At 51.0% G+C, this 22,098-nt stretch overlaps 1 protein-coding gene across 1 annotated transcript; it reads left to right on the top strand.

The window, feature by feature from the left end:
• Positions 1–667: 667 nt before the first annotated feature.
• On the top strand, positions 668–12,477 carry Golga7b (golgin A7 family member B). Its single transcript, XM_052172311.1, has 5 exons — positions 668–679; positions 7,032–7,157; positions 10,867–11,019; positions 11,100–11,201; positions 12,370–12,477. Exons 1-5 carry the CDS (start codon positions 668–670, stop codon positions 12,475–12,477), a joined length of 501 nt encoding a protein of 166 aa, XP_052028271.1.
• Positions 12,478–22,098: the final 9,621 nt, after the last annotated feature.

Here is a 22,098-nt window from a genome sequence, read left to right as displayed (position 1 = left end):
GGAAGGTTAGAGTCAGAATTTGAAGGTGTTTGGAAAGGCAGAGGCTGGTCGGGACTGCAGGCGGGGTGCCTTGCAGCGGCAGAGCCCAGCCTCTTTCTGCTGCTTCTGGAAGTCCCCGGAGGCGTTGGAAGCTAACGCAACGCTCTAGGCACTCCTGCTGGGGGAGGGCAGGCAGGAGAGGCGGGGCGCTGGGCGGGGCGGGACGGGGTGGGGCGGGAGCCGGAGTCGGTGGCCGCGGGCGGGGCTCCTCTCCGGCGGGTGCCGGAGTCTGGGGGCCGCGGCTTCCCCCTCCCCGCCCGCCGAGGCGCTGGCCCCTCCTTCCCCCGCCGCCCCCGCGCCCGCCGCTGCTGCCGCTGTAAAAGATAAAACCGGGCCATTGCCTGCAGGAGCCCTGGCAGCAGGCGATCGGAAGGCGAGGAGCCTCGGGCGCGGCCTCGCCTCCCCGACCCGGCTCCCGCGTCAGCACCGTGGACAGCACAGATCCCCTCTCAGGGACCCTCCGCTCCGCCGGAGCACTCTTCTGGTTTCGGCGATCTCATCAGTACCGCGGACAGCGACCAGGCCCTCGCTGCCCTCGGCCAGCCCACCCTCTCTTCAAATCAGCACCGTGGACAGCCCCCCCGGACCAGCCCAGCGGCAGCCAAGGACTGGTCAGAACGCCCTGAAGATGGCCACTGAGGTAGGGGCCGGCACCTTAACCCGCGGGCAATGCCGCAGGGAATGATTCCCCACTAGGGGCAGACTGGGCACGAGGAGAAGGCGTGGGTGGATGGGGGTAGAGGGTGGTTCCCGGGTTCATGGGGGGAGGTATGCAGTGGCATGGCATATAAGCAGAGCTTTGCTGAGTGGTCCCCTCACCTTGACATGTCAGTCTTGCCCATGCCATCCTGAGCTCCAGGACTCTACTTGTTACCAATAGCACCAAGTCCCAGCTGGGCTGGGGTTTCCCCTTCTGAACACAGGGTTTTGACTCCTTAGAGGTTTGGAGATCCCTGCATGCCTGTGTAAGGGGAGGGAAAGGTGGCCTACTGCTGCTGTTGCTATGTGGTGCAGTATCCTGCTTCTAACCCAAATACTTGACTAGGGAAAACAGACCTTCCTGCACATCCATGTTTCCCTAGGAGGAGAACGTGGACAAAGACATGCTCAGGCCCAGAACCCAGAGGATTGGTTTTAATGAACTCCTGCACCAGTTCTCCACTTTTGAGAATTTCTTTCCTTCTCCATTTGAGTTGCTGGTCCCAGCGTATCCACATTTGCTTGTGTGGGGGAGGAGACTGCGTTCTTTACAGTGCATCTCTAGATCAAGGGACCTGTTAGCTAAGGACAAAATCTTGGCATAATGCGTAAGAAGTCGGGACTTGTGTCTCTGCCCCCAGAGGTGACTCCTCCCCTAGGGGAGCTCTTTACACATGATGAAGCTAACATACGGAAGAAAGGATTGGCTCGGTACCCGCACAGCACGCCGACAGCAGAGCTGAAAGTTTCTTTGAATTTTTGGAGTGTAGCAGCACACCAGGTCTCCCCAGTTCTGCTGCTGCCGGCTTTTGTGGTGCCTCCCCATTTCCAGCCTAGCTGGAACACTGCCAAGGAGGAGAGCAAAGGCCTGTGAATGATTCTGTGCGGCGCCTGTGGGATCCTGGCGAGTGAGAGGCATGACCTCAGTACCAAGTGCTACTGCATAATTCCACTGGATCTCCCCATGTTGCTTGGCACTGTTTGCCTGCTGATGTTACACAAGGCTAGCTGGCAGGGATCCGTGCCCTCCCAGAACCACCCCCCATGTGGAGGCGGGTCTGTCAGCAGTCACTAGTGTGATCCGATGGGCTCCAAATGGCCTGTCTGTCCTACCGTCTCTCCCCTACAGGTCTGCTGTGGCCCACATGGTCTGCCCACAGACTCACACTTCTTGGCTGAGGCCAGGTTTCCAGGAAGCTGTTGGTAGTAGACTTGATGACTCTCCCCTGGGAGAGGCTCTGCTCATAATGCCTCTGTGGGTACAACGCCACGACACACAGAATGGCTGTGTGTGTGTGTGTGTGTATGTGTATGTGTGAGCAGCTCTGTGAAGTGGGCAAGGACGGTGTTATTATCTGCAATTAATAGACGGGAGGACTGAGGCTTGGAAGCTTGCTTTGGCCTGGTGAAGGAGTCCAAGAAGGCATCATTACCCCATTTTACAGATGATTCAACTGCAGTGCAAAGACAATAATTCACTTCGCCCCCGTGACCACTATCTTCATGGCTTGCATGGACGTAGTGTATCCGGGTAGCCGGTATGATGCTTCCTAGAGTTCTAGGGGTCTTGAGACGGGGCTTTGAGTGAGGAGAGACATGTTAGAAAGAGCAAGAGCTGAAGCTCTCAACCTGTGGTCACAGCTCCTTCAAGACCATCCAAAATATCAGATATTTACATTATGATTCATAACAGTAGCAAAACCACAGTTGTGAATTAGCAATGAGAATAATTTTGTGGTGGGGGGGTCACCAAACACAACACGAGGGACTCTATTAAAGGGTTGCATCATTAGGAAGGTTGAGGACCACCGAGCTAGAGGGACTTGGGCTCTCTGGCTGGCCGTCTTGAGGGCAGAGGGACAGAGATCGTCCAGGATGGGCAGGAGCTGAGGGCTAACACCTTCAGCCTCACAGCTTGGCCTTGGTTGGACTCTGTTGGTGGCGCTGAGAGAAGAAACTCAGGCTCTGCCAAGGCACAGGATGTCTGGTGTCTGGGCCGGGGTGACTCATCTCCTTAGGCTGTTTTTTACTATTGAGATTGCCAGGGAAAACCTGTTGGGGGAAGGAAAACCTCTCTCCAAGTTCCCATGGTCATTTCCTTAGCAGTCTAAAGAGGAAGTGGAACTGGGTAGTAGGAGGAGACAGGTGTGTGGGGAGGTGAGGACTGGGGGGGGGGGGGGAAGAAAAGAGGAGGGGAAGGAGGGGGAAGATAGCTTCCTATGGAAACTGAATTTTTTGCTTCTGTTTGGAAGTTGGCATTAGGGGAAGGGTGTGTACGGGGAACACAGAAGAAGAGGAGGAAGGACAGTTCCCGAGTGAGGCGCTGACCTCATTTGGAGAGCTTTACCGAGCCCATTTCCTGAGCAGTTAGCCACTGCAAATGTGTGTCACTAGGAGCAGGGTCTGCCCGGGAAACAGTCCAAATGGCCGAGAACACCTGGGAAGTAGCTCTTTGTTTGGAGGGGCATCTTGAAGTGGATTTTGGCAGGTCTTTAAGTGTGCCCAAGTAGCATTATCTGGGCAGAGGTCTGATCTCTGAGTCACTGGCTTGAGCTTGGGCCCGAGTGTAGGCTGAGAAAAAGGGTGGACATGTGCCCAGTTTTCCACCCCCAGGCCCTACCTGGCTACAGTGACTCACAATCTGCGTTCCTCTGCTGCCAGCCAGCCCATCTCGTGATTCCTGAGCTGGCCCTCACCTGCAACTTATGGAGCGAGATGGGTGTTAGTGAGGATGGATCTGTGGACCAGCTTGGGGCCTCCTGTTTGTCTTGGGCATGCCAGGCCTAGCAGCTCACTGCATTCCAGGGCTTGCTCTACTCAAGCCCAGCCTGAGGGACTACCAGGTGTGTAGAGACATGCTATGTCACATGCTGTGCTCCATCTCTGGGTCTCCTTCCAGCCCTTGTTACACGGTGGCTTGGGAAATGGTGTCCACAGATCTCACCTCTGATTTCTCTCCTCATGAAACACCCTTGGTCCTGGCCTCAGCTGCCAAGAGGCTGGGGTATGGTGATGGGAGAGAAATGGGGTTAGGCAGGACTGAGGGGCTATGAGATAGAGGGGGTAGCTCAGTTCTCAGAGACATCTAAGATACTCCTGGAAAGATGCTAAGGGGGAGCTTCCCAGGGGAGGCACAGATTTGGCTGCCTCAGGGAATATTGGAGGTGGCTATAAGAACTCTTTCCTGTTTCCCCAAGGTTAAGAAGCTAGATAGAAAGTGCTTGGGACCTGGCTCTAGCCTCTGCTTTGATTCTCAAACTGGAGCAGTAGGAGTTAAGTCTTTACACACACGTGACCTTATTTCACCAGGTTAGTGCTTGCACTTAAAAAAATTATCCAAAACATTTAGAAACTGGATAGCTGATATTACGAAATTTTACATTTGTGGCTTCCCTTAAAAATCAGAAGTGTCAGGTGTCAAGTTGCACATTCTTCAGTGGCAATGACTGGCTGGCTGTCCAACAGACACAGGCCCAAGCTCTCTTATTCTCCACAGGTCCAACACAGCCTACTGGCTGCTCTACCTCTGGAAATGTCTATGTCCTCCATGCCAGATAAGGCTTCTCTCAAGTCAGAGATGAATGGGGTTGTCATTATGAGGCTCCTGCTTAGTTTCTTTGAAGAAATGGGGGCCAGAGAAGGGCAGACGTTTCAAGGGCTATATTGACCAAGATCAGGTTTCCTGCTGCTGTGTTCAGTAAGCCATCTTTTGCTTGGCCCCTTGGTACTTCTGGATGGATCCACCATAGATGGTGAGAACCGTGAGACTCTTTCTTGCCTAAACTCCCACTCTTTACCTACTATGTCAGACCGTGTGATCTGTATGCGTTGGGTCAGTCCGGCATGCCAAGGCTCTTACATGACTAGTCTTACATGCCTAGTCACCTGGAGCCAGGAACGGTTCTTAGGTTCAGGATAGAGCTGCAGCTAGAGCCTTGAGAGTGAATGAATCAGTCAAGAGCGAATAGGTCTGTATTATGTAAGACATCGCCTAGCATCTTACTAATTGAAGATTCCTTCCTTCCTCAGTAAAGTCCTGAATGGATCACTCCTGATGAGCAGGCACATGTCCTCTGAGTGGTCATTTAGGGACTCGGGCCTTTTCCAGGCCCACTGTCTTTAACACCCAGCTCCTCTGGTTTCTGGGGGAAGGGAGGAGTTTCAGGTCTGTGGGAGTCTAATCAGACATTCACCACATCCACTACCTTTGCTCAACATGTGGCCATTCCAACATGCCAGGAAGCTTCGGAATGAACTTAGTTGTGTTCTTAGGAGGAAGAAGAAGTAGTTGGTTATTAGCCAGCCACACCATCATGGGGTCACGGAAGCTCCTGCATCGATGTGTACACAGGTGTGTGTGTGTGTGTGTGTGTGTAGGCTCAGACAAAGGATGATGCCTGGGCAGGAAGCCAAGTTCCGGCCAGAGCGGCTGAAACAGTTGTTTCTGCTTCCTTTCCATTCCTACCACAGCCTTCCGTGGTTTGGCGCTATTTTATTTTTACCTTGAACTACGACAGAAAGGGAGCCATCCAGTGGGTGTCTTAGGCTTTTACCCACTCCTGCAAAACTCTCAGAATGATCCTCCCAGGGCTTAAAGAATCCAAGGCTGGCTCTTGTGTGCTGGCTTTGGAAGGGTAGAGAAGGCCACAGTCCCTTTCCTTTCCCAGGAAAATACATTATAGTGAGACAATAACTAGATAGAGCGGTCACATTGATCATTAACTAAAGCATGTTGATTTAAAGCATGGATTTTTTCATAATTATCACAGGATCCTAGTAGATATCAAAAGGGGACTTTTTCAACAAAGATCCTGCCTAGTGGAATCAAGAAATATTGAGACTAGAGGGGGACTTATATGTCATTTAGATCATTCCCCAAACTTGAAGAAAGTTTACTTGAATTTAGGAGAGCTTTATGTCATGTTCTGTGTCTCCTGCATTTCTAAGACCTTGATATACCAACCACCCACTTCTTCCATCTTGTCAACCTCTCTCTAGTCTTCTCTGCTTTTAGGCATCTCCAACCTGAAACCCTTCCTGTTGCCAGAGACCCGTCCTGTTTGTGATGCCACCCTTGACGGTAGCACGTTTATCTCCCACTGATTGTATCTGTTCTGCAGACCAGCTTTGGTCTTGTTAGATGCTGCCTCGAGCCACTGGAGCAGATCATGTCCCCATTGCTCCCCTTCCAGGGTCACCCTTTCCTCCTCTTTCTACTTCTGGCCAGCCCCTATCCCTGCGTATCCCTAACCTTCCCTTAGGACTCCGTGCAGTCTCCAGAAGCCTTTGTGCACAAGCATCTCTGAGTAATGTGACTGTGTTTCAACCATTCATCACAGTCTCATTCATTAGGCTTTGACTTGTCTTCCTCCCCGGAGCCCTAAGACCGACTTTTGCTCAGTGTCTGGAGAGCCTGGCACTAGTAGGGACTCAATAAATGAGAGAAAAGTGACTGAACGGATTCAGCTTAATTACACAGGACGAACTAGCTTTCCTTCCCTCTGCCTTAGGGCCTGGTCTCCACGCGTTTCCAATGCTGGATGTAATTCACCAATGGTGTGTTTGTCTCCGGTGCGGGTGACTGAGGCTGGAGAGAGAGAAGAGACCTTGTTCTTTTTTGGTATAGTGCCCACTCCCCTCAAGGGCCAGGTCAATGCCAAGTTTTCAGATTGGATGGAGAGACAGAAGTCACTCCATGCCTTCCTTCCAAGGAAAGCTATTAAGTCAGCATCTGGGCCCAGTTCACTTTATACTCAGTTATCTCTGCAGCAACAGCCATTCCTAGGCCTTTTCTGGGTTAAAACCATTGGGGGTGCTTCCTGGCCTTCTAGAACTTGACCTGGACTTCAGTCTCCCTTGGAGTTCAGGGACACATCCCGGGTTTCCTCTCTTCCACGTGCTCCCACTCCCCAACCTGCTTGTGAACTCCTCTTGTAGGGCCTACCGTGTCCATCTCTGTCTGTGCAGAGCTCTGCAAGCACAGGGCCCGCCGCCGCCGCTGCCGCCGCCACCGCCATGCCTCACTTCTCTTTGTTAGAATCTGTATTTTGCTGTGATTGACGGCTCTGAGCGTCTCGTTTTGGTCCAGCCTCGCTCCCTCTGTAGGCTTCTGTATACACACTATGATGACTTCAGGAAGGTTCACCCAAGGCCTGCTTCTCTAGGTCCCTGCAGCCCGGCTGCGTGGCCAGCCTATGCCTGTGTGCCAGGATTCAGCCATGCTGGAGAGCCCTCCATATCTGTGCACTGAGACAATGGTCACCTAAGCATGTGTCCCCTGCTCACTTCCTCAGGTCCACAATCTTCAGGAGCTCAGGCGAAGCGCTTCACTGGCCACCAAGGTCTTTATCCAGAGAGACTACAGTGACGGCACCATCTGTCAGTTCCAGACCAAATTCCCGCCAGAGCTGGATAGCCGGGTAAGGGCACCTTTTGGGTGAGGACACCTTTTTCTAAACATGAGCTCTATCTCTGTGGTGGCACTGGGAATTAGGGATTTTTAATTGTATATTTTCTTTATTTACATTTCAAATGTTGTCCCCTTTCCTGGTCCCCACCCCTGGAAACTCCCTATCTCACCCCCCTCCCCCTGCTTCTATGAGGGTGTTCCCCTACCCACCCACCCACTCCTGCCTCCCTGCCCTGGCATGGCTAAGATAAAAAACTCAGATGACAGCAGATACTGGCAAGGATGTGGAGAAAGAGGAACACTCTTCCATTGTTGGTGGGATTGCAAGCTGGTACAACCACTCTGGAAATCAGTTTGGTGGTTCCTCAGAAAATTAGACATAGTACTACCCGAGGCATAGCACTCCTGGGCATATACCCAAAAGATGCTCCAACATATAACAAGGACACATCCTACACTGTGTTCATAGCAGCCTTATTTATAATAGCCAGAAGCTTGAAAGAACCCAGATGTCCTTCAACAGAGGAATGGATTCAGTCTTTTTTTAAAAAAAGATTTATTTATTATTAAAATAAGTACACAATTGCTGTCTTCAGACACACCAGAAGAGGAAGTCAGATCTCATTACGGATGGCTGTGAGCTACCGTGTGATTGCTGGGATTTGAACTCAGGACCTTCAGAAGAGCAGTCAGTGCTCTAGTCTTATATGACACATAATGTCACAAAATGCATGACTTGTTCAGCTGTCTCCAATGGAAGAATGATAAATCCATTGTATTGTCTTACATTTCCACACAGAAAATTCTCTGAAAACCAAACCAAGCCAAAACAGAAAACCTCAGACTTGTTCTAGTCCAGCAGCTCAAATGACCACGGCATGAGAATTCACTAGAAATCTTGTTAAACAAATGTAAATTCCTGAGTCCTAGTGGGTGAGATTAGGTGTCATCCACACTTGCTGAATCAGTAGCCAGCCTGTGATTTAAACATCACCATTTGTTGGCAGCTCTCCGTAGGCTTGGTTACACACTAGAATTTTCTGGGGAGTTGAAAAAACTCAATACACCCTAAAGCACTTCAGCCGGAATCCCAGGAAGTGGCACCTAGGCACTGGCAATGTTTTATGCCTTAATTCGCAAATTAATTTTTTAAAGTTAACTAAAATTAGTTTAACCATTATTGTTCACACTTCATTTTTTTTTAAATGAGGAGTTCTCAGGTGAGCTAGAATTGAGCGGTCCCTAGATCCTGCTTGAGTAGTAGCTGTCTGTCTGTCCCAGTGTCTTTTCCCACTCTTGGCTTGATTGGGGCCACTTGTGAGCCTTGGGGACCAGGCAAGGCATCTACTTGGCTAGGGTAAGATGACAGTAGTAATTGCTGCTCTGACCTAGCCTTTCCCTTCCCAGACTGAGTCAGCACCTCCTGGGGCTCAGATTAGAGTGCAACATTGCCTTTAAAAGGTGCCCAGGAGTTGTTAATGTGAAGGCAGCGCTGTGCACCACCATGAAGCCCTTGTTTCAAAACTATGCCCCATGGCTGCTGGGGTCATCATTACCTGGGAAACAACGCAAGGATTCACAGCAACCTTAGAGCTCCCAAATATGAATGAATGTGTTTTAACCAGATCCTACACACACACACACACACACACACACACATACACACACACACACACACACAGAGAGAGAGAGAGAGAGCGCTTCAGGGGCAGACGAGTCCTTCAGGACTAGAAGCAGGAAGTGACTCACTGAAGTTACTAGAAAGTACTGCAAGAGTCTGGTCACACTTATAAATGCATCCTGAGCAGGTACGGATGAAAGTAGATGCTGCGTGACCAGAGCTGTGGCAGGGCAGCTAAGAGACCCAGGGGAAGAGCTAGAAGCTGCTTTCCCATCCTTTTACCTGTCTTAGACAAAGCAGGGAGGGAGTCTGGGGTACCATCTTCATCTGATGGTGGTGGTTTCTAAGGCAGTCAGCCAAGGCTTGGGTGTTTCTCCTGTTTCTGAGGGTGTCAGCTCCCACCAGGCAGTCAGCTGCCTTAGAGCTGACTTGGGATTGAGGAGGGCAGAGACCTGGTGCTGGTCTGTGTTGTAGACCAGGCCATTTAAGGAGGTAAGGAAGGCGAGGCGTGGCTGGTCTTTGCTGACTAAATCCTCACTAGTTCTTGGAAAACCAAGAGTATTCCCATTCTTCTATAAGCCACTCACCCTCTGAAGGAAGTGTCAGAGCAGGGTGGGGTCAGGGAGGCCTCAGGGTCACAGAGCAGTACTCACCTGGGAGAAAGGGAGTGGGGGTGACGGCAAAGCTTTTGGCACATGAAACATTCTCAGTGTGTCTTATTGTAACAATACAGGCCAACTCTATGCACGTACACACACACACACACACACACACATGCTCACAGATACACACACATACACCTACATACACAGACACACATAGACATACACACAGACACACTTTTTTTTTTTTTTTTTTTTTTGCTTTTTTTTTTGATTTTTGAGACAGGGTTTCTCTGTGTAGCCCTGGCTGTCCTGGAACTCACTCTGTAGACCAGGCTGGCCTTGAACTCAGAAATCCACCTGCCTCTTCCTCCCAAGTGCTGGGATTAAAGGCGTGCACCGCCACAGTCTGGCTACACAGACATACTCTTATACACAGACACACACACACTTATACACTGACACACAGAGACACACAGAGACACACACAGGCATACATAGACATAGACAGACACACATACACACACAGACATACATAGATACAAAGACACACACCTAGACACACATAGACACATATAGATACACACAGATCCACATCCTGACATACATACAGCCACACACATAAACACACATAGACACACAGTAGCACATAGACACACACAGACATATATACATAGACACACACAGACATATATACATAGACACACACAGACATATATACATAGACACACACAGACATATATACATAGACACACAGACACACACACAGTCACAGACACACACACATCAGTTGTGGTGGTCAGTGACTTCTTGCCAGAGTGTCTCTTCCAAGCTCTCACTGTCAGCTGCAGGCATCTGAAGCCCCTTCCAAAGCAGAAGAATTGGCCTTGGCACAAGCATCACAGTGGGATGTGACATCACCAAAATACATGACTGAGCTTTTGCATAAAACATCTAGGACATACAGGTTCTTAACCTGTACATTGTGACCCCTTTGGAAACCGAATGACCCTTTCACAGGGGTCACATATCAGATATCCTATGTATCAGATATTTACATTATGATTCATAACAGTAGCAACATTACACTTATGAAGTGGCAAAAAAATTATTTTGTGGTTGAGGGATCCCCACAACATGAGGAACTGTATCAACAGGTCACAGCATTAGAAAGTTTGAAACCCACTGATCTAGGACATCATAGGCCTCCTGTTTCCAAGGGAGATCAAAGCCATGCTGGTTCTTATCCTACAGGAAACCAACACAGTATGGGCAAGCCACTCACGCAGGGCCACACGGCTGGGTCATGGGCAAGTCTGGACCCAACTCCAGGTCTCCTGCTCCTGACCTTGGTCTGTTCTGCTTGCAGCCTCTCAGCCATGCCTGTGCGACAGTATTTCACCACCTCCCACCCACGTGGTCCCAGGACTGTTATCCCACCTCACGGGGGATTGTTCCCACCCGGGGAGGCTAAAGGTCTGCCTCTCTCCCTTCAGATTGAGAGGCAGCTCTTTGAGGAGACTGTGAAGACCCTCAATGGCTTCTATGCGGAGGCCGAGAAGATCGGGGGCAGCTCCTACCTGGAAGGCTGCCTGGCCTGCGCCACGGCCTACTTCATCTTCCTCTGCATGGAGACCCACTACGAGAAGGTGCCGACTCCCGACTGCCCATCTCCCCTTCCCCAGCTACCTTGCCACAGACTCATCTTTAAGGCCCCCTGTTTGTGCAGGTTCTCAAGAAGATTTCCCGGTACATCCAGGAGCAGAACGAGAAGGTCTTTGCTCCCCGAGGGCTCCTGCTCACGGATCCCGTGGAACGCGGGATGAGGGTCGTATCCTTCCGGGCTCCTCTATGCGAGGCGCCAAGAGTTGTCTTCCCATTGGGCTCCTTGAGGATGTTGCTAGGAAACGAGAGCCTCCCTAGGGGGCCTTCCGGGATCCCACGTGCCACTGGCTGGAGGCATCCTTCACCTTTCGTTAATGGGGTACGGGGGTGTCACTTGTGAGTTTCAGGCTTTGTATTTAGTGAACTGCATGCCAACCGTGTTTAAAACAGGCTAGCCACCATGCAAAGGCTTTGAAGAAGACCTTCTCATGTGATTTCCATCACATTCCCAGGAGGTCGGCCTTTCCTACCCCCCGACCCCCGTGTGTACCAGGATGCTGAAGGGGAGGTGGCTCAGTCACTCACCTTTCAGCAGCAGCAGGTTTGTCACAGTTAGGATTTGACAGGCTCTCTCTTAACCTGTAACGCTGTCTGGTCCTCGGAGAGTCTGCACGCCTTCCGCAATCTCCTTTAGTAGCCTGTGTTGAACCCCGCTATTCACTGAATACAGATGTGCAATATGAGCTAGAGGATAGGATGTTCTATGGTTGGCTGTCTTGGTGACAGGCTGGGCAGGGGGTGGACAGGAGTTCTGCTGACCCCACTTGGACCGGTAGTTCAGGTGAACAGCTCCCCGTGCGGTAGTTACAATAATATATTTTACAATAAAACTGAGAAGAGTTCAGAAAACATAATCCCCAGAAACACACATATCTCCCCCTGATTCTGTTTTTACTGAGTCCTTGTGTTGTGTTCAGTACTCAGTCCATTTAATTTTCACGGGAATCCCAAGGCTCTGTTGATGTCCCCAGTTTGCAGATGTGATAATCGAGGGTTAGCAGGTGAAGGGATTGGCCTGGCCTAAGTGGACTGGGCCATTAGGGATCAGCAAAGGGACGCGTTTGTATCTAACACCATTTCCAGGTGCATCTGTGACTTGGGATCCCATAATGCATCGCGAAGAAAGCCAGAATCTGTCCTTGGGATCCCATTGTGCACTCAGCCCTGGGTCCTCTCAGAAATGGTTAGCTGAGGCTTGGAGAAGGGTTTGGGCTTCGGTCCAGGCTCCTGGCCTTTGGCACAGCGGGCTTCAGGTCACGGGCCTCATTCTGGATTGGTACCCCGTTTCCTGATCAGCAGCCGGGTGCTCGCAGCTCCTTAACCATCATCCCCAGATCGAGATCTCCATCTACGAGGACCGGTGCAGCAGCGGAAGTTCCAGTAGCGGCAGCAGCGGCAGCGGCAGCAGCAGCGCCAGCGGGGGAGGGGCGGGGGCCCGGTGACTGGCCGAGAGTCCCGGTAGGGAGGTGTACGGCCGGAGCGAGGGGCTGGCAGATCTGCGGAGGCTGCGCTACCAGAGCACCCGCTTCTGAGTCATTCTCTGGGCCCACCCTGCCGTGTGGCCCCGGCGGAAGGGAGGGTGACTGCCCGCTGTTCCGTGTCCCCAGCCCTTTGCCCCTTGGCAGGATCGTGTTCTTTCTGACCCTGGACCTTTTTTTTTTTTTTCTCCCTTGAAGCTGATGTGGGTCATCAGAGCCAGACCTTCCTAGGGTGTCTGGGGTGGGGGTGGGGGACCCAGCTTGGACAACTCCTCTCTTCCCTGCTTCCTTCCTCACTCTAAGGAGGGCCTGGAGAATTCCCACCATGCATGATACTTCACCTGCAAAGACCATGTCTACCCAGACTCAGTTCCCCGGGGGCTCTTTCTAAGGCCCAAAGCTATAGGGGCTCCTGCTTGTCAATGGCCCCACCTCCTCATTGGAGATCAGGGGAGATAGGGGCAAAAGTTCTCTCAGCCTTGCCAAGAAGCGCCCAACTCAGACTTTGCACCCCACCAGGAACTGATTTTAGGGGTTCAGCCTAGGACTCTGATGGGGTCCACTGGGGTACGGTAAAAGTCTTTGGATGAATGCAGCTGGACAGAGCTTGATCTCCTGAACTGGAGCCAATTCCTGCATCGTATGCATACATGGAGCGCACTGTGTGCGCAGATGTATGTATATATATGTTTATGGGGGGGTAAGCATGCACACATGTGAGCATACAAATGTATGAACGTGAGTGCCTGTCTACGTACGACTGCACCAGTGAACGTGTGTATGTGCACATGTGTGTACGAACCTATGTTTATCTGAGCGAATGAGGGAGAATGTTAAATTCATGTGTGCAACACATGCATGCATGCAAATTATGTATGCTTGTGCACAGTTGCTCGTGTGTGAATATGCCTGTCTGTGTGTAAGCCTGTGTGTGAGCATGTGTGTGTGTGTGTGTGTGTGTGTGTATGTGTATGTGGAGAGAGAGAGAGAGAGAGAGAGAGAGAGAGAGAGAGAGAGATTGAGATTCTGTTGTGTGTTCTCTTTGGCTGCTGGGCTAATGAATGACTACCAAGTCCTGCTCTGTCCTGCAGAGCCTCCTGTGAGCCCCTCCTGGCCCTCTTTAAGTCAGTGTCCTAAAGCTGGGCAGTCAGCTTGACTCTTCCTCCTGGTCTGTCTCCCACCTCTGGCTCTACTGTACACATTCTAATGGAGGGATGGTTGGGGTCCTAGGAGAACAGAGCCAACAATTAGGTGGTCTTTGGAGCTCCTCTCCCAGCCCCCATGGCACAGTAGGGCCACAGATGCTGCATATTCAGCCTGCCCAGGTGTCAGGACCCCAAGGCCCTTGGACATTCAAGGCAGATGTGACAAGCTTATGGTGCTGTGGCTCCCGAGGGGGGCCAGCTGAAGGGGAGGCACCCTGGGGCCTGAAGATGGACGGAAAGGGGCTGCCTACCTCAGCGGGCAGGAGGTGCTAGAACTAGACAGGAAACACCAGCCACTATCGGCAGCTTTCTGTAGTTTTCTCTACAGGCCAAAGCAGCAGCGTGCATCAGCAGGAGACTGTGCTGAGGGATGGAGGGGGCTGGCCGAGCCCCTGAAGCCTCAGGGAGCCCATGAGCCCTGGTGCAATGACCGCCTTCTTTCTGAGCTGCAGCCCCTGATTCCTTGCAGACGTCTGTGCCCTCTCTAGCCTGCTGTGTGGTCAGGCATTGTGTCTGACTTTGCACAGCCTGTTGGGAAGGTTGGGAAGAGGCAAAATGGAGAGCTTTTGTCTTATTCTTTTCCCAATAAAAGGACTTGCCAGCTTGAGGTGGCACCATGCTGTTTCCACTAGTCCACCTAAGGAGATACTGGGTGTGCGTGCGAGGAAGAAGCAGCCTACAAGCAGGACCGTCTCCTTGGAGCGTATGGGTCAGTGAGGAGGTGGACATCCCAGGTCCTCCTACTGACCCTTAACCTTTGCTGGATTTGCAACTTTGGGTGGAGCCAGTAGGTTCAAATAAAAGCTAAGGCAAGAGTAATTTACCAGTGAGATAGGGAGGGCCTGCTTCCTGAGCTCTTACCCTAGGTAAGAAGGAGGGGCTGGCAAGGAGACCCCAGTGAAATGCTTGCCATTTAAGTCTAATGACCTGAGTGTGATCTCTGGAACCCATGTAAGGGCGGAAGAAGAGAACCGACTCCTTAAAATTGTCCTCTGATCTCCATACCCGCGTGTCATGGAATGGTGCACCCCCGCCCACCGTGTGAATACATTAAAGTTTTAAAAATATTAGAAAGCAGGTAGATAGTGGAAACCAGCCTATAGCTTGGGTTTCACCAAATTAAGTATTAACCACCTATAGTATAGACCGGGCATTTTGGTAAAGCCATGTTCTAGGGATGAGGGGTATGAAGATCAGCTGAGTCTTCTCAGAGGGTCCAGAGAGGTTGAGTAATGCACACCGCCATTGAGCTAGTGGAGTGAAACAGGGATCTCCTCCCAGCTAGAAGGTCGCCTGAGGGTTTGGCGGGCTGGGGCATGTACAGAGATCTTCGGGAAAGGACCTCATTAGACCACAGGGAGTGTCCTGGAGCGGGGTCACAAGGGAGGCCTCCTCTGAGGGGTGCTGAGGAGAGTTCCTGGGAGCTCAGGAGCTCCCGTTTGCTGCTACTAAGGGACACATGGCTGGTGCTTGAGCCCTGGGGATCTGGGGCCTCTGCCTCTGCTCAGTCTTGGGTGTGTGTGTGTGTGTGTGTGTGTGTGTGTGTGTGTGTGTGTTGGTGAGCTACTCTGGAGGCAGGGTGGGGGGTCCTGCTTGAGTTCTGCTTCCATGGGAAGTTTGCTGTAGCTTTAGGTCAGGCTTGTGCCTCTGCCAAACTGTTTGAGAGGAAGCCCTGCAGATGGCTGGGGATTTCCAGACTGGCAAAATTCACCCAACCCCCCCCTCACCTCCCCCTTATCCCCGCCCCCCCAGTGCTTGGCTGGCTGAGAGGCATTCAGCTCTCCCGCTTTCAAATGGCAAGGATAAAGGAGATGAAAGGCGCTCAAGAGGTGGCCCAGCAGTCGGGAGCACTTCCGGGGGGCCGAGTTCACTTCACAGCACCCACATGGCTGTTCACATCTGGAACTATAGCTCCGGGAGACCTGACACCTTCTGACTCCCTCTGGTGCCAGGCACACCGAAGGTACACACACACACACACACACACACACACACACACACACACATACACATACATACACACGCACATACACACACACACATACACACACACATATACACACACACACACACACATACATGCACACACATACACACATACACACACACACACACATACACATACATACATACGCACATACACACACATACATACACACACACATACACACACATACACACACACACATACATGCACACACATACACACATACACACATACACACACACACATACACACACATACACACATACACACACATACACACACATATACATACACACACACACACATACACACACACATCATTTAAAGAACATTTTTTTTTTTAGGAAGAAGAATTGTAGTTTTTTTTTTGATGCTTATTGTGTATGCACTAGACTAAGCCACTACATAATTCATTGCTTAGGCCTTCTGGTGAACTTCCCATGGTGTGTGTTATTATACCCATTTTACAGAGGAGGCTCACAGAAGTGAAATGACCCCAATTCACACAATTAATAAAGAGCAAAGGTGCAAAGCTTGACTTTGAATCTAAGGAGCCTGCAGACTGCAGAAAGGCGCTTGGGTGAATCTAGTTTCAAGGGTCCCTTAGTTACTCGGAGACTAGAGCCGTAGATTTCCAGGGAAGCACCTGGGGCTATTTGTCTCTGGGTTCTGAGGCAGGCCTAGCACCTCAATGCCCCAGGAGCGCACAGGCATGTAGTACTCACAGGGACAGCTCAGCGAATAGCCAGGGAGACCTGACTTTGCAGATCTGGTGAAGTGTGACTTTCTCTGCTGCCTCGGTTCTTCAAGCGGTGGCCTGTCCCCTCCAGCTGGTCACAGCCATATTACTACTTTCCCTTGCTAAGCAGACACAAGCCACAAAGGACAGGTCATTCCTGGTTCCCTTTGAAGGACACAGCCATCATGACACACCCCAGGCAGGTTTTAGTGCATGGTTTCTCTTTGCTGCATGCATTGCCTTTCTTCCTTTGGTTAAAGACAGAGCCTGTGTGAACGAGGACTTGAGGGTTTATATAAATTCGAGTGCCACCAAGTGGTGGGATTATGTACTGCAGCCAAGAGCCAAAAGACTAGTCAAAAGCCGCTTCTGTCAATCACCCTAAGCCAGCAGCTGCTGTGGCCTGGAAGTTGTTTGCAGCTTCTAGAGGTGTGGGTCAAGGCAGCCGTCCTGAGACAACCGCTCTTTCGCCCCCCTCACCCCCCAAAGCCACTTCAGCTGCTTCAGGCACTGCCTGGTCTGGGAGCCCCTCCCCCACTTCCTATGAGGCCCCTGAAGGAAGCGCCCTCATCCGGCCTTTGCCTTCTATTCCAAGGACAAGCTAGTGAAACGTGGCTCTAAACAAAACCAGTCTTTGAGCTCTGACTTCAAGATATCGGTCAGCATTGGAGACAGCCTCAGCTTCCGCCACTGTCACATAGGAAACACTCCACACAACTGTTGAGACCTAATCCTGAGACCTGGATTAAAAATACTGGCTCCGCAAAATTAATCAGACACAGCCTGAGACAAGTTCAAAGACAGACGCCATTGTCTGTCTGAGGTGGAGGAGAGGGGTCTGGAGACCCTTCGGCTTCGAGGCCGGAGAGCTGGTCGCACTGGGTCTTCTTAAAAATTGAGTGTAGCCGGGCGGTGGTGGCTCACGCCTGTAATCCCAGCACTCTGGGAGGCTGAGGCAGGTGGATCTCTGAGTTAGAGGCCAGCCTGGTCTACAGAGTGAGTTCCAGGACAGCCAGGGCTACACAGAGAAACCCTGTCTCGGGGGGGGGGGGGGGGGGGAAAGAAAATAAAAAAATTGAGTGTATTGAATACTTGAAATCAATGCATTTTACTGTGTCTTGTTTGATAAAATTAACCAAAAAAGTGTATTTGCTCCAAGATAGGAAAAGAAAGCAAAGCACTAGAATTCATGGTTTACTGAGGATCTATTAGCATGCCTCACGTTAACCCAGACAGTTGCAATTCAACATATGAAGTGCATGTATGTGTGTGTGCATACCTTTCCTGTTTGCTGTTTACTGTGGATATTTATAAAAGTGGTCGATATAGTGAGAGTGAGGCCACCAAAAGAGAAAGCCTAAGAAAACCAGAAAAGGTTCACAACCGCTTCTGTTTTGTGTTTTTGGTTTTGTTTTGAGACAAGGTCTCACTCTGTAGCTCCAGCTGTCCCGGAGCTCACTCTGTAGATCAGGCAGGCCTTGAACTCACAGTGAGCCACCTGCCTCTGCCTCCCAAGTGCTGGGATCAAAGATGTGTCAAGTGCTTTCTCTTAACTGGTATCTTAACCTCCACCTCAAAGCCCTGCACGTAAATGCACGATCAGTATTTTTATCTGGGAGACACAATGCATAGCTCTTAGCCGAGTCTCAAAGGTATATATGACTGACGGGAAAGGTTAAGAATAACCGGTCTCGAAGACTCATTGAGAAAATAGCTGGGAATGCGCCTGGCATGAGATCGGTGCTCTGCAACACCGGCATCCTTTTTGGCTTTTAGAGTCTAACATTTGAGGGTTTCCACATGACTCTCCTCAGGTGACTCCTGAGGCTATATTTTTCCAGGCGGCAGCAAGGGCAGAGTACACCATACTCACAGTTCTTCTTTTAAGAAGTCCTTCAAAGGACCTGTCCTTTCAGCATCTGTAGGACATGTGATGCAGGATGCTGCGCAGAGCGGCTGGGGTGGCACTGGGGTTTGTGGTATTGGCTCAGGGACAATAGAGGAGCAGATGTGAAGGTTTCAGGGCAGCACCAGCCAGGGGACTCACCCCCCCCCCCCAGACACTTCTAACTTCCCAGAGCCTAGGTCCTCTGTAAATCAGCAGCACAACAGGAAGGAATCCTTGTAAATGATTGTTGGTTTCCTTAACGTAAGCTACTACTGCTGTTGTGGAAAGGACACTGGGGCATCATGATGCAATGGACTTGTGACACAGCTTTATAGAAGGTTTCAGATACTCACATGGGGCTAACAGGCTTCAGTGACCCCTGATATAAGCAGGAACATTGGCAAACATCATTGCTCCACACTTCTCTAACACTCTGGTTGTGTATGTGAGGAAACGGAAGTTTCAGGTTGTTTTAGGTAGCTTGACAAGAGCCCACAGTTGAATGTCTCAGAGCAAATATTGGAACCTAAGTCCCTGACGCTGCACCCTGGTTCATTCTGCCTCAGCAGAGTGTGTCACAGTCAGGAGCGAGATGCCGTTCTACCTGGGCTGACTCGTGAAGATGGATTCCAGACCCGGAGTAAGGCACGTGGGCAGATGTAGACACGGAAAAAAAAATTAGTTTTGGAGGGGGATGGAGGGGCTCGTTATTTTGGAGTAATTCAAGTTATTGATTTCTGTAATGGAAAAGTGATTGGGGACCAGCTACCACCTGAGAGCACTGTTGCTGGATGTTTGGGAAGGAGGAAATGTTGCACACAGCTTACAAGGTCTCATATATAATGACAGCCTCTTTCCCCGCTGTCCCCAATTAATCAGTAAACCCCTTGAGGGTGGGTATCCTGCCTACTCACGTCTCGCCCTCCCATATCCCCCTCAGGTGCCAGTCATGATGCCTCACCCTTGGCACTGAACGGAAGATGCAGCCTATCACAGGCTGCCAGGAAGAGGGAGCCGATGCAGCACTGCGATCTGAAGGCCCCCGGGCAATGGCGGAGAGAGGCAAATGCGGAGAGGTGGTGCTTAAGAGCGATACAATTGAACGGCAAATGGCCACCAAACAACTCAATTAAAAAGCAGAGGCAACGTCTGGCCATCCCCTGAGCTTGCCACAGCTCTCAGTAAGGTCACCCTGGCTGTGTTTCTGTGGATCTTCTGGGAGAGGAGGGGACAAAGAACACGTCCTGGCTCCACTTAGCCCTCACCCATGCTGCCTGGACACCATGATTTCTAGGAGGAAAAATCCTTTTGGACTTTCATGTTGTTGTTGGTTTTTTTTTTTTCTTTTTTTTTTTTTTTCAGGGGAGGATGGAAGTCTAGGCCTAGGTATTAGGGTGAAATACCATGGTGGGCGGATGGATGGATGGATGGATGGATAGGGATGGACAGAGCAAGGATGAACTGACAGCTATGTGGGTGGATAACAGAGAGTATGGGTTCTGGGGACTGACTGACGGATCAGGACTGAGAGGGCTGCCTGGCTGGAGATGGATGCCTGCAGACCCTGGAGAGGCAGGTGAATGGACGATCCCTGATTGGCCCTGTGTTCCCCTGGACCGTTCCCCACACAGGCCTGGACTCTTCAAAAGCAAAGCCTCTGTGTTTATCCCATCCCCAAATGAGTTCAGCATTTGTAACTGAGTGATGGATGTGTCTTGCCGGGAAGGAGTCTTCTAGGTCTGATATCGCCTGGTTAATGACTTATGGATTGTTGTAAAGTCAGGCACCACGAGAAGTGCGGCCACGAGTTGAAGGCCTTGGAACAGATTTCATAATAATACCACATTTCATCAGCTAGGTGTTGCGTAGAGTCCTTTCCTGGAGGAGCCTCGCTGCTGCTCCTCGAGGCTGCTACTACCCCACTCTGTGGAGGAAGAAGCTGAGGCTCAGAGGGGAGACGCTGGACCTCCCTTCAGAGGGTGGAGCTGGATTGTCTAGCATGTAAACGCAAGCCTTTTTTATTTTTTTTTAACAGTCTTTTAGTGAGGATAAGATTTCAAGCATAGATGGATAGAAGGACGGTCATAGGGATCTAGTACTAGGTCTATAAGAAGTGACGTGGCGTTTGGCACATGGGGTACCTTTTGCTTGGTTCTCTAGAGTCACAGAATGTATGGGTAGACTCTATATAATAAGGGAATTTGTGGATGACTTCTAATCTGTAGTCTAACGCCCCAACAATGGTCAGCAGCAGCTGTGGATGGAAGTCCAAGGATATAGCAGTTGCTCAGTCCCACAAGGCAAGCAGGCGAAGAAGAGAGAGTGAATCTTCCTTCTTTCAATGTCCTCATGTAGGTCTCCAGCAGAGGGTGTGGCCCAGATGAAAGGCATATGCCACCATGCCAGGATCTGGGACTTGTTTCATCCCAGATGACCTTGAACTCAGGGATCTCCCTGTCTTAATCTTCTGGGATTCATAGCCACTATGCCTCATGATCTCTATGCCGAGATCGAGGTCAGAAACTTGTATCTCCCAGCCTCCAGACTAGGATCACAGGTGAGCCTTCCAATTCTGGATAGTAGTTTGTTCCAGATAGAGTCAAGTTGACAACCAGGAAGAGCCAGTACACTTAGACTGAGCTATTATGATTTTTGTCCTTGAGACAACCCTGGATTCTGCCCCTTTCTCTTCTCTGCATCTTTCTGGAACAGCAGAGATGGGCACGTCTGACTTGCCTTCCTCTGTCTGGTTTCTACCTATTTTCCTGCTGCCCAGGAGCAGTCAGGAGCTGGGGTGTGTTTCTCCTTCCATAGAGGGAAGGAAGTCAACCCTTAGCTCAAGAGAGGCATCCAGCCTCTCAGAGGATAGAATTCTTTATGGCTGCTCTGGGACTGGCCGTGCAGAGGAGCTACCTGTATGGGAATGAGCGGCCCCAGTCGGGTTTTCTTCTTCCCCACAAGCGGGTGTGGTGGAAGGGTGCATGGGCTCTGAGGAGAGCGCCCTAGGAATGGTGACAGAGTCTCCTTGCTCCCCTCCTCGCTAGCTCCTGACCCTGCCTCCTTACTCTCAGCTGCCCAGGTGTCTCCTAGAGCGGGTGCCTCTGTGTGGAGTGCTTCCAAGATCAAGTGTGTGGTTCTTTCTGTCGCTTGGTGCGAGGAACCAGTGCTACCCACTTATTCTCAAAATTGTGATCGCACGCTTCTGAAACAGCGGGGCTTTCTGGGAAAGGAAGTAAGGAATAGTAGCCTGGCCTGAGGTCTTCAAAAGAGCCATGGGCAGTGTGGGCCCAGGGGAGGACATACGGGGTGGCAGAGTCTGTGGTCCTCAGTCTCCCTGTCTGCAAAGCACACGGCAGAATTAGAAGACCTCTCAGGCGCCTCAGCACTAACTGCTGGAGGACTCTGTTAGTGCTGATGGGGACTGTCTAGAAAAGTGCCGTGGCTCCCAGCAGCCTCTGCTCTGTGTGGCCTGGTTGACCTCATGCCCACTCTGTTCCGTGAGTACTCTCTTTGGGAATGGTGCCCTGTGAGTACTATGCGGAACCTGGCCCACCCCAGGGCAGGGAGCTATTTGTGCTCCTAGCGTCTCTTTCTCACTTACCTGCCAGCATCTCGGGGGAGCCAGTGCTTCCCGTGTCTCTGCTTGCACAACCCTGGTTGTTCCAGGCACAACTGTGGGGAAGCGTGGGACACTGACACCAAATAGGACCTGGCTCCACCATCAATTTTGGTATTTATTAATAATGAGATCTCTAATTTATAGGAG

Source organism: Apodemus sylvaticus, chromosome 1 (genome assembly GCF_947179515.1).
Source record: "Apodemus sylvaticus chromosome 1, mApoSyl1.1, whole genome shotgun sequence".
NCBI lineage: Eukaryota > Metazoa > Chordata > Mammalia > Rodentia > Muridae > Apodemus > Apodemus sylvaticus.
This window is presented reverse-complemented; position numbering and strand designations above follow the sequence as displayed.

Excerpts from the sequence above, each read along its gene's own strand:
- Golga7b (XM_052172311.1), top strand. Across the intron at positions 11,020-11,099 it reads TGGAGACCCACTACGAGAAG|GTTCTCAAGAAGATTTCCCG; the intron begins GTGCCGACTCCC and ends CTGTTTGTGCAG. Across the intron at positions 11,202-12,369 it reads TGGAACGCGGGATGAGGGTC|ATCGAGATCTCCATCTACGA; the intron begins GTATCCTTCCGG and ends CATCATCCCCAG.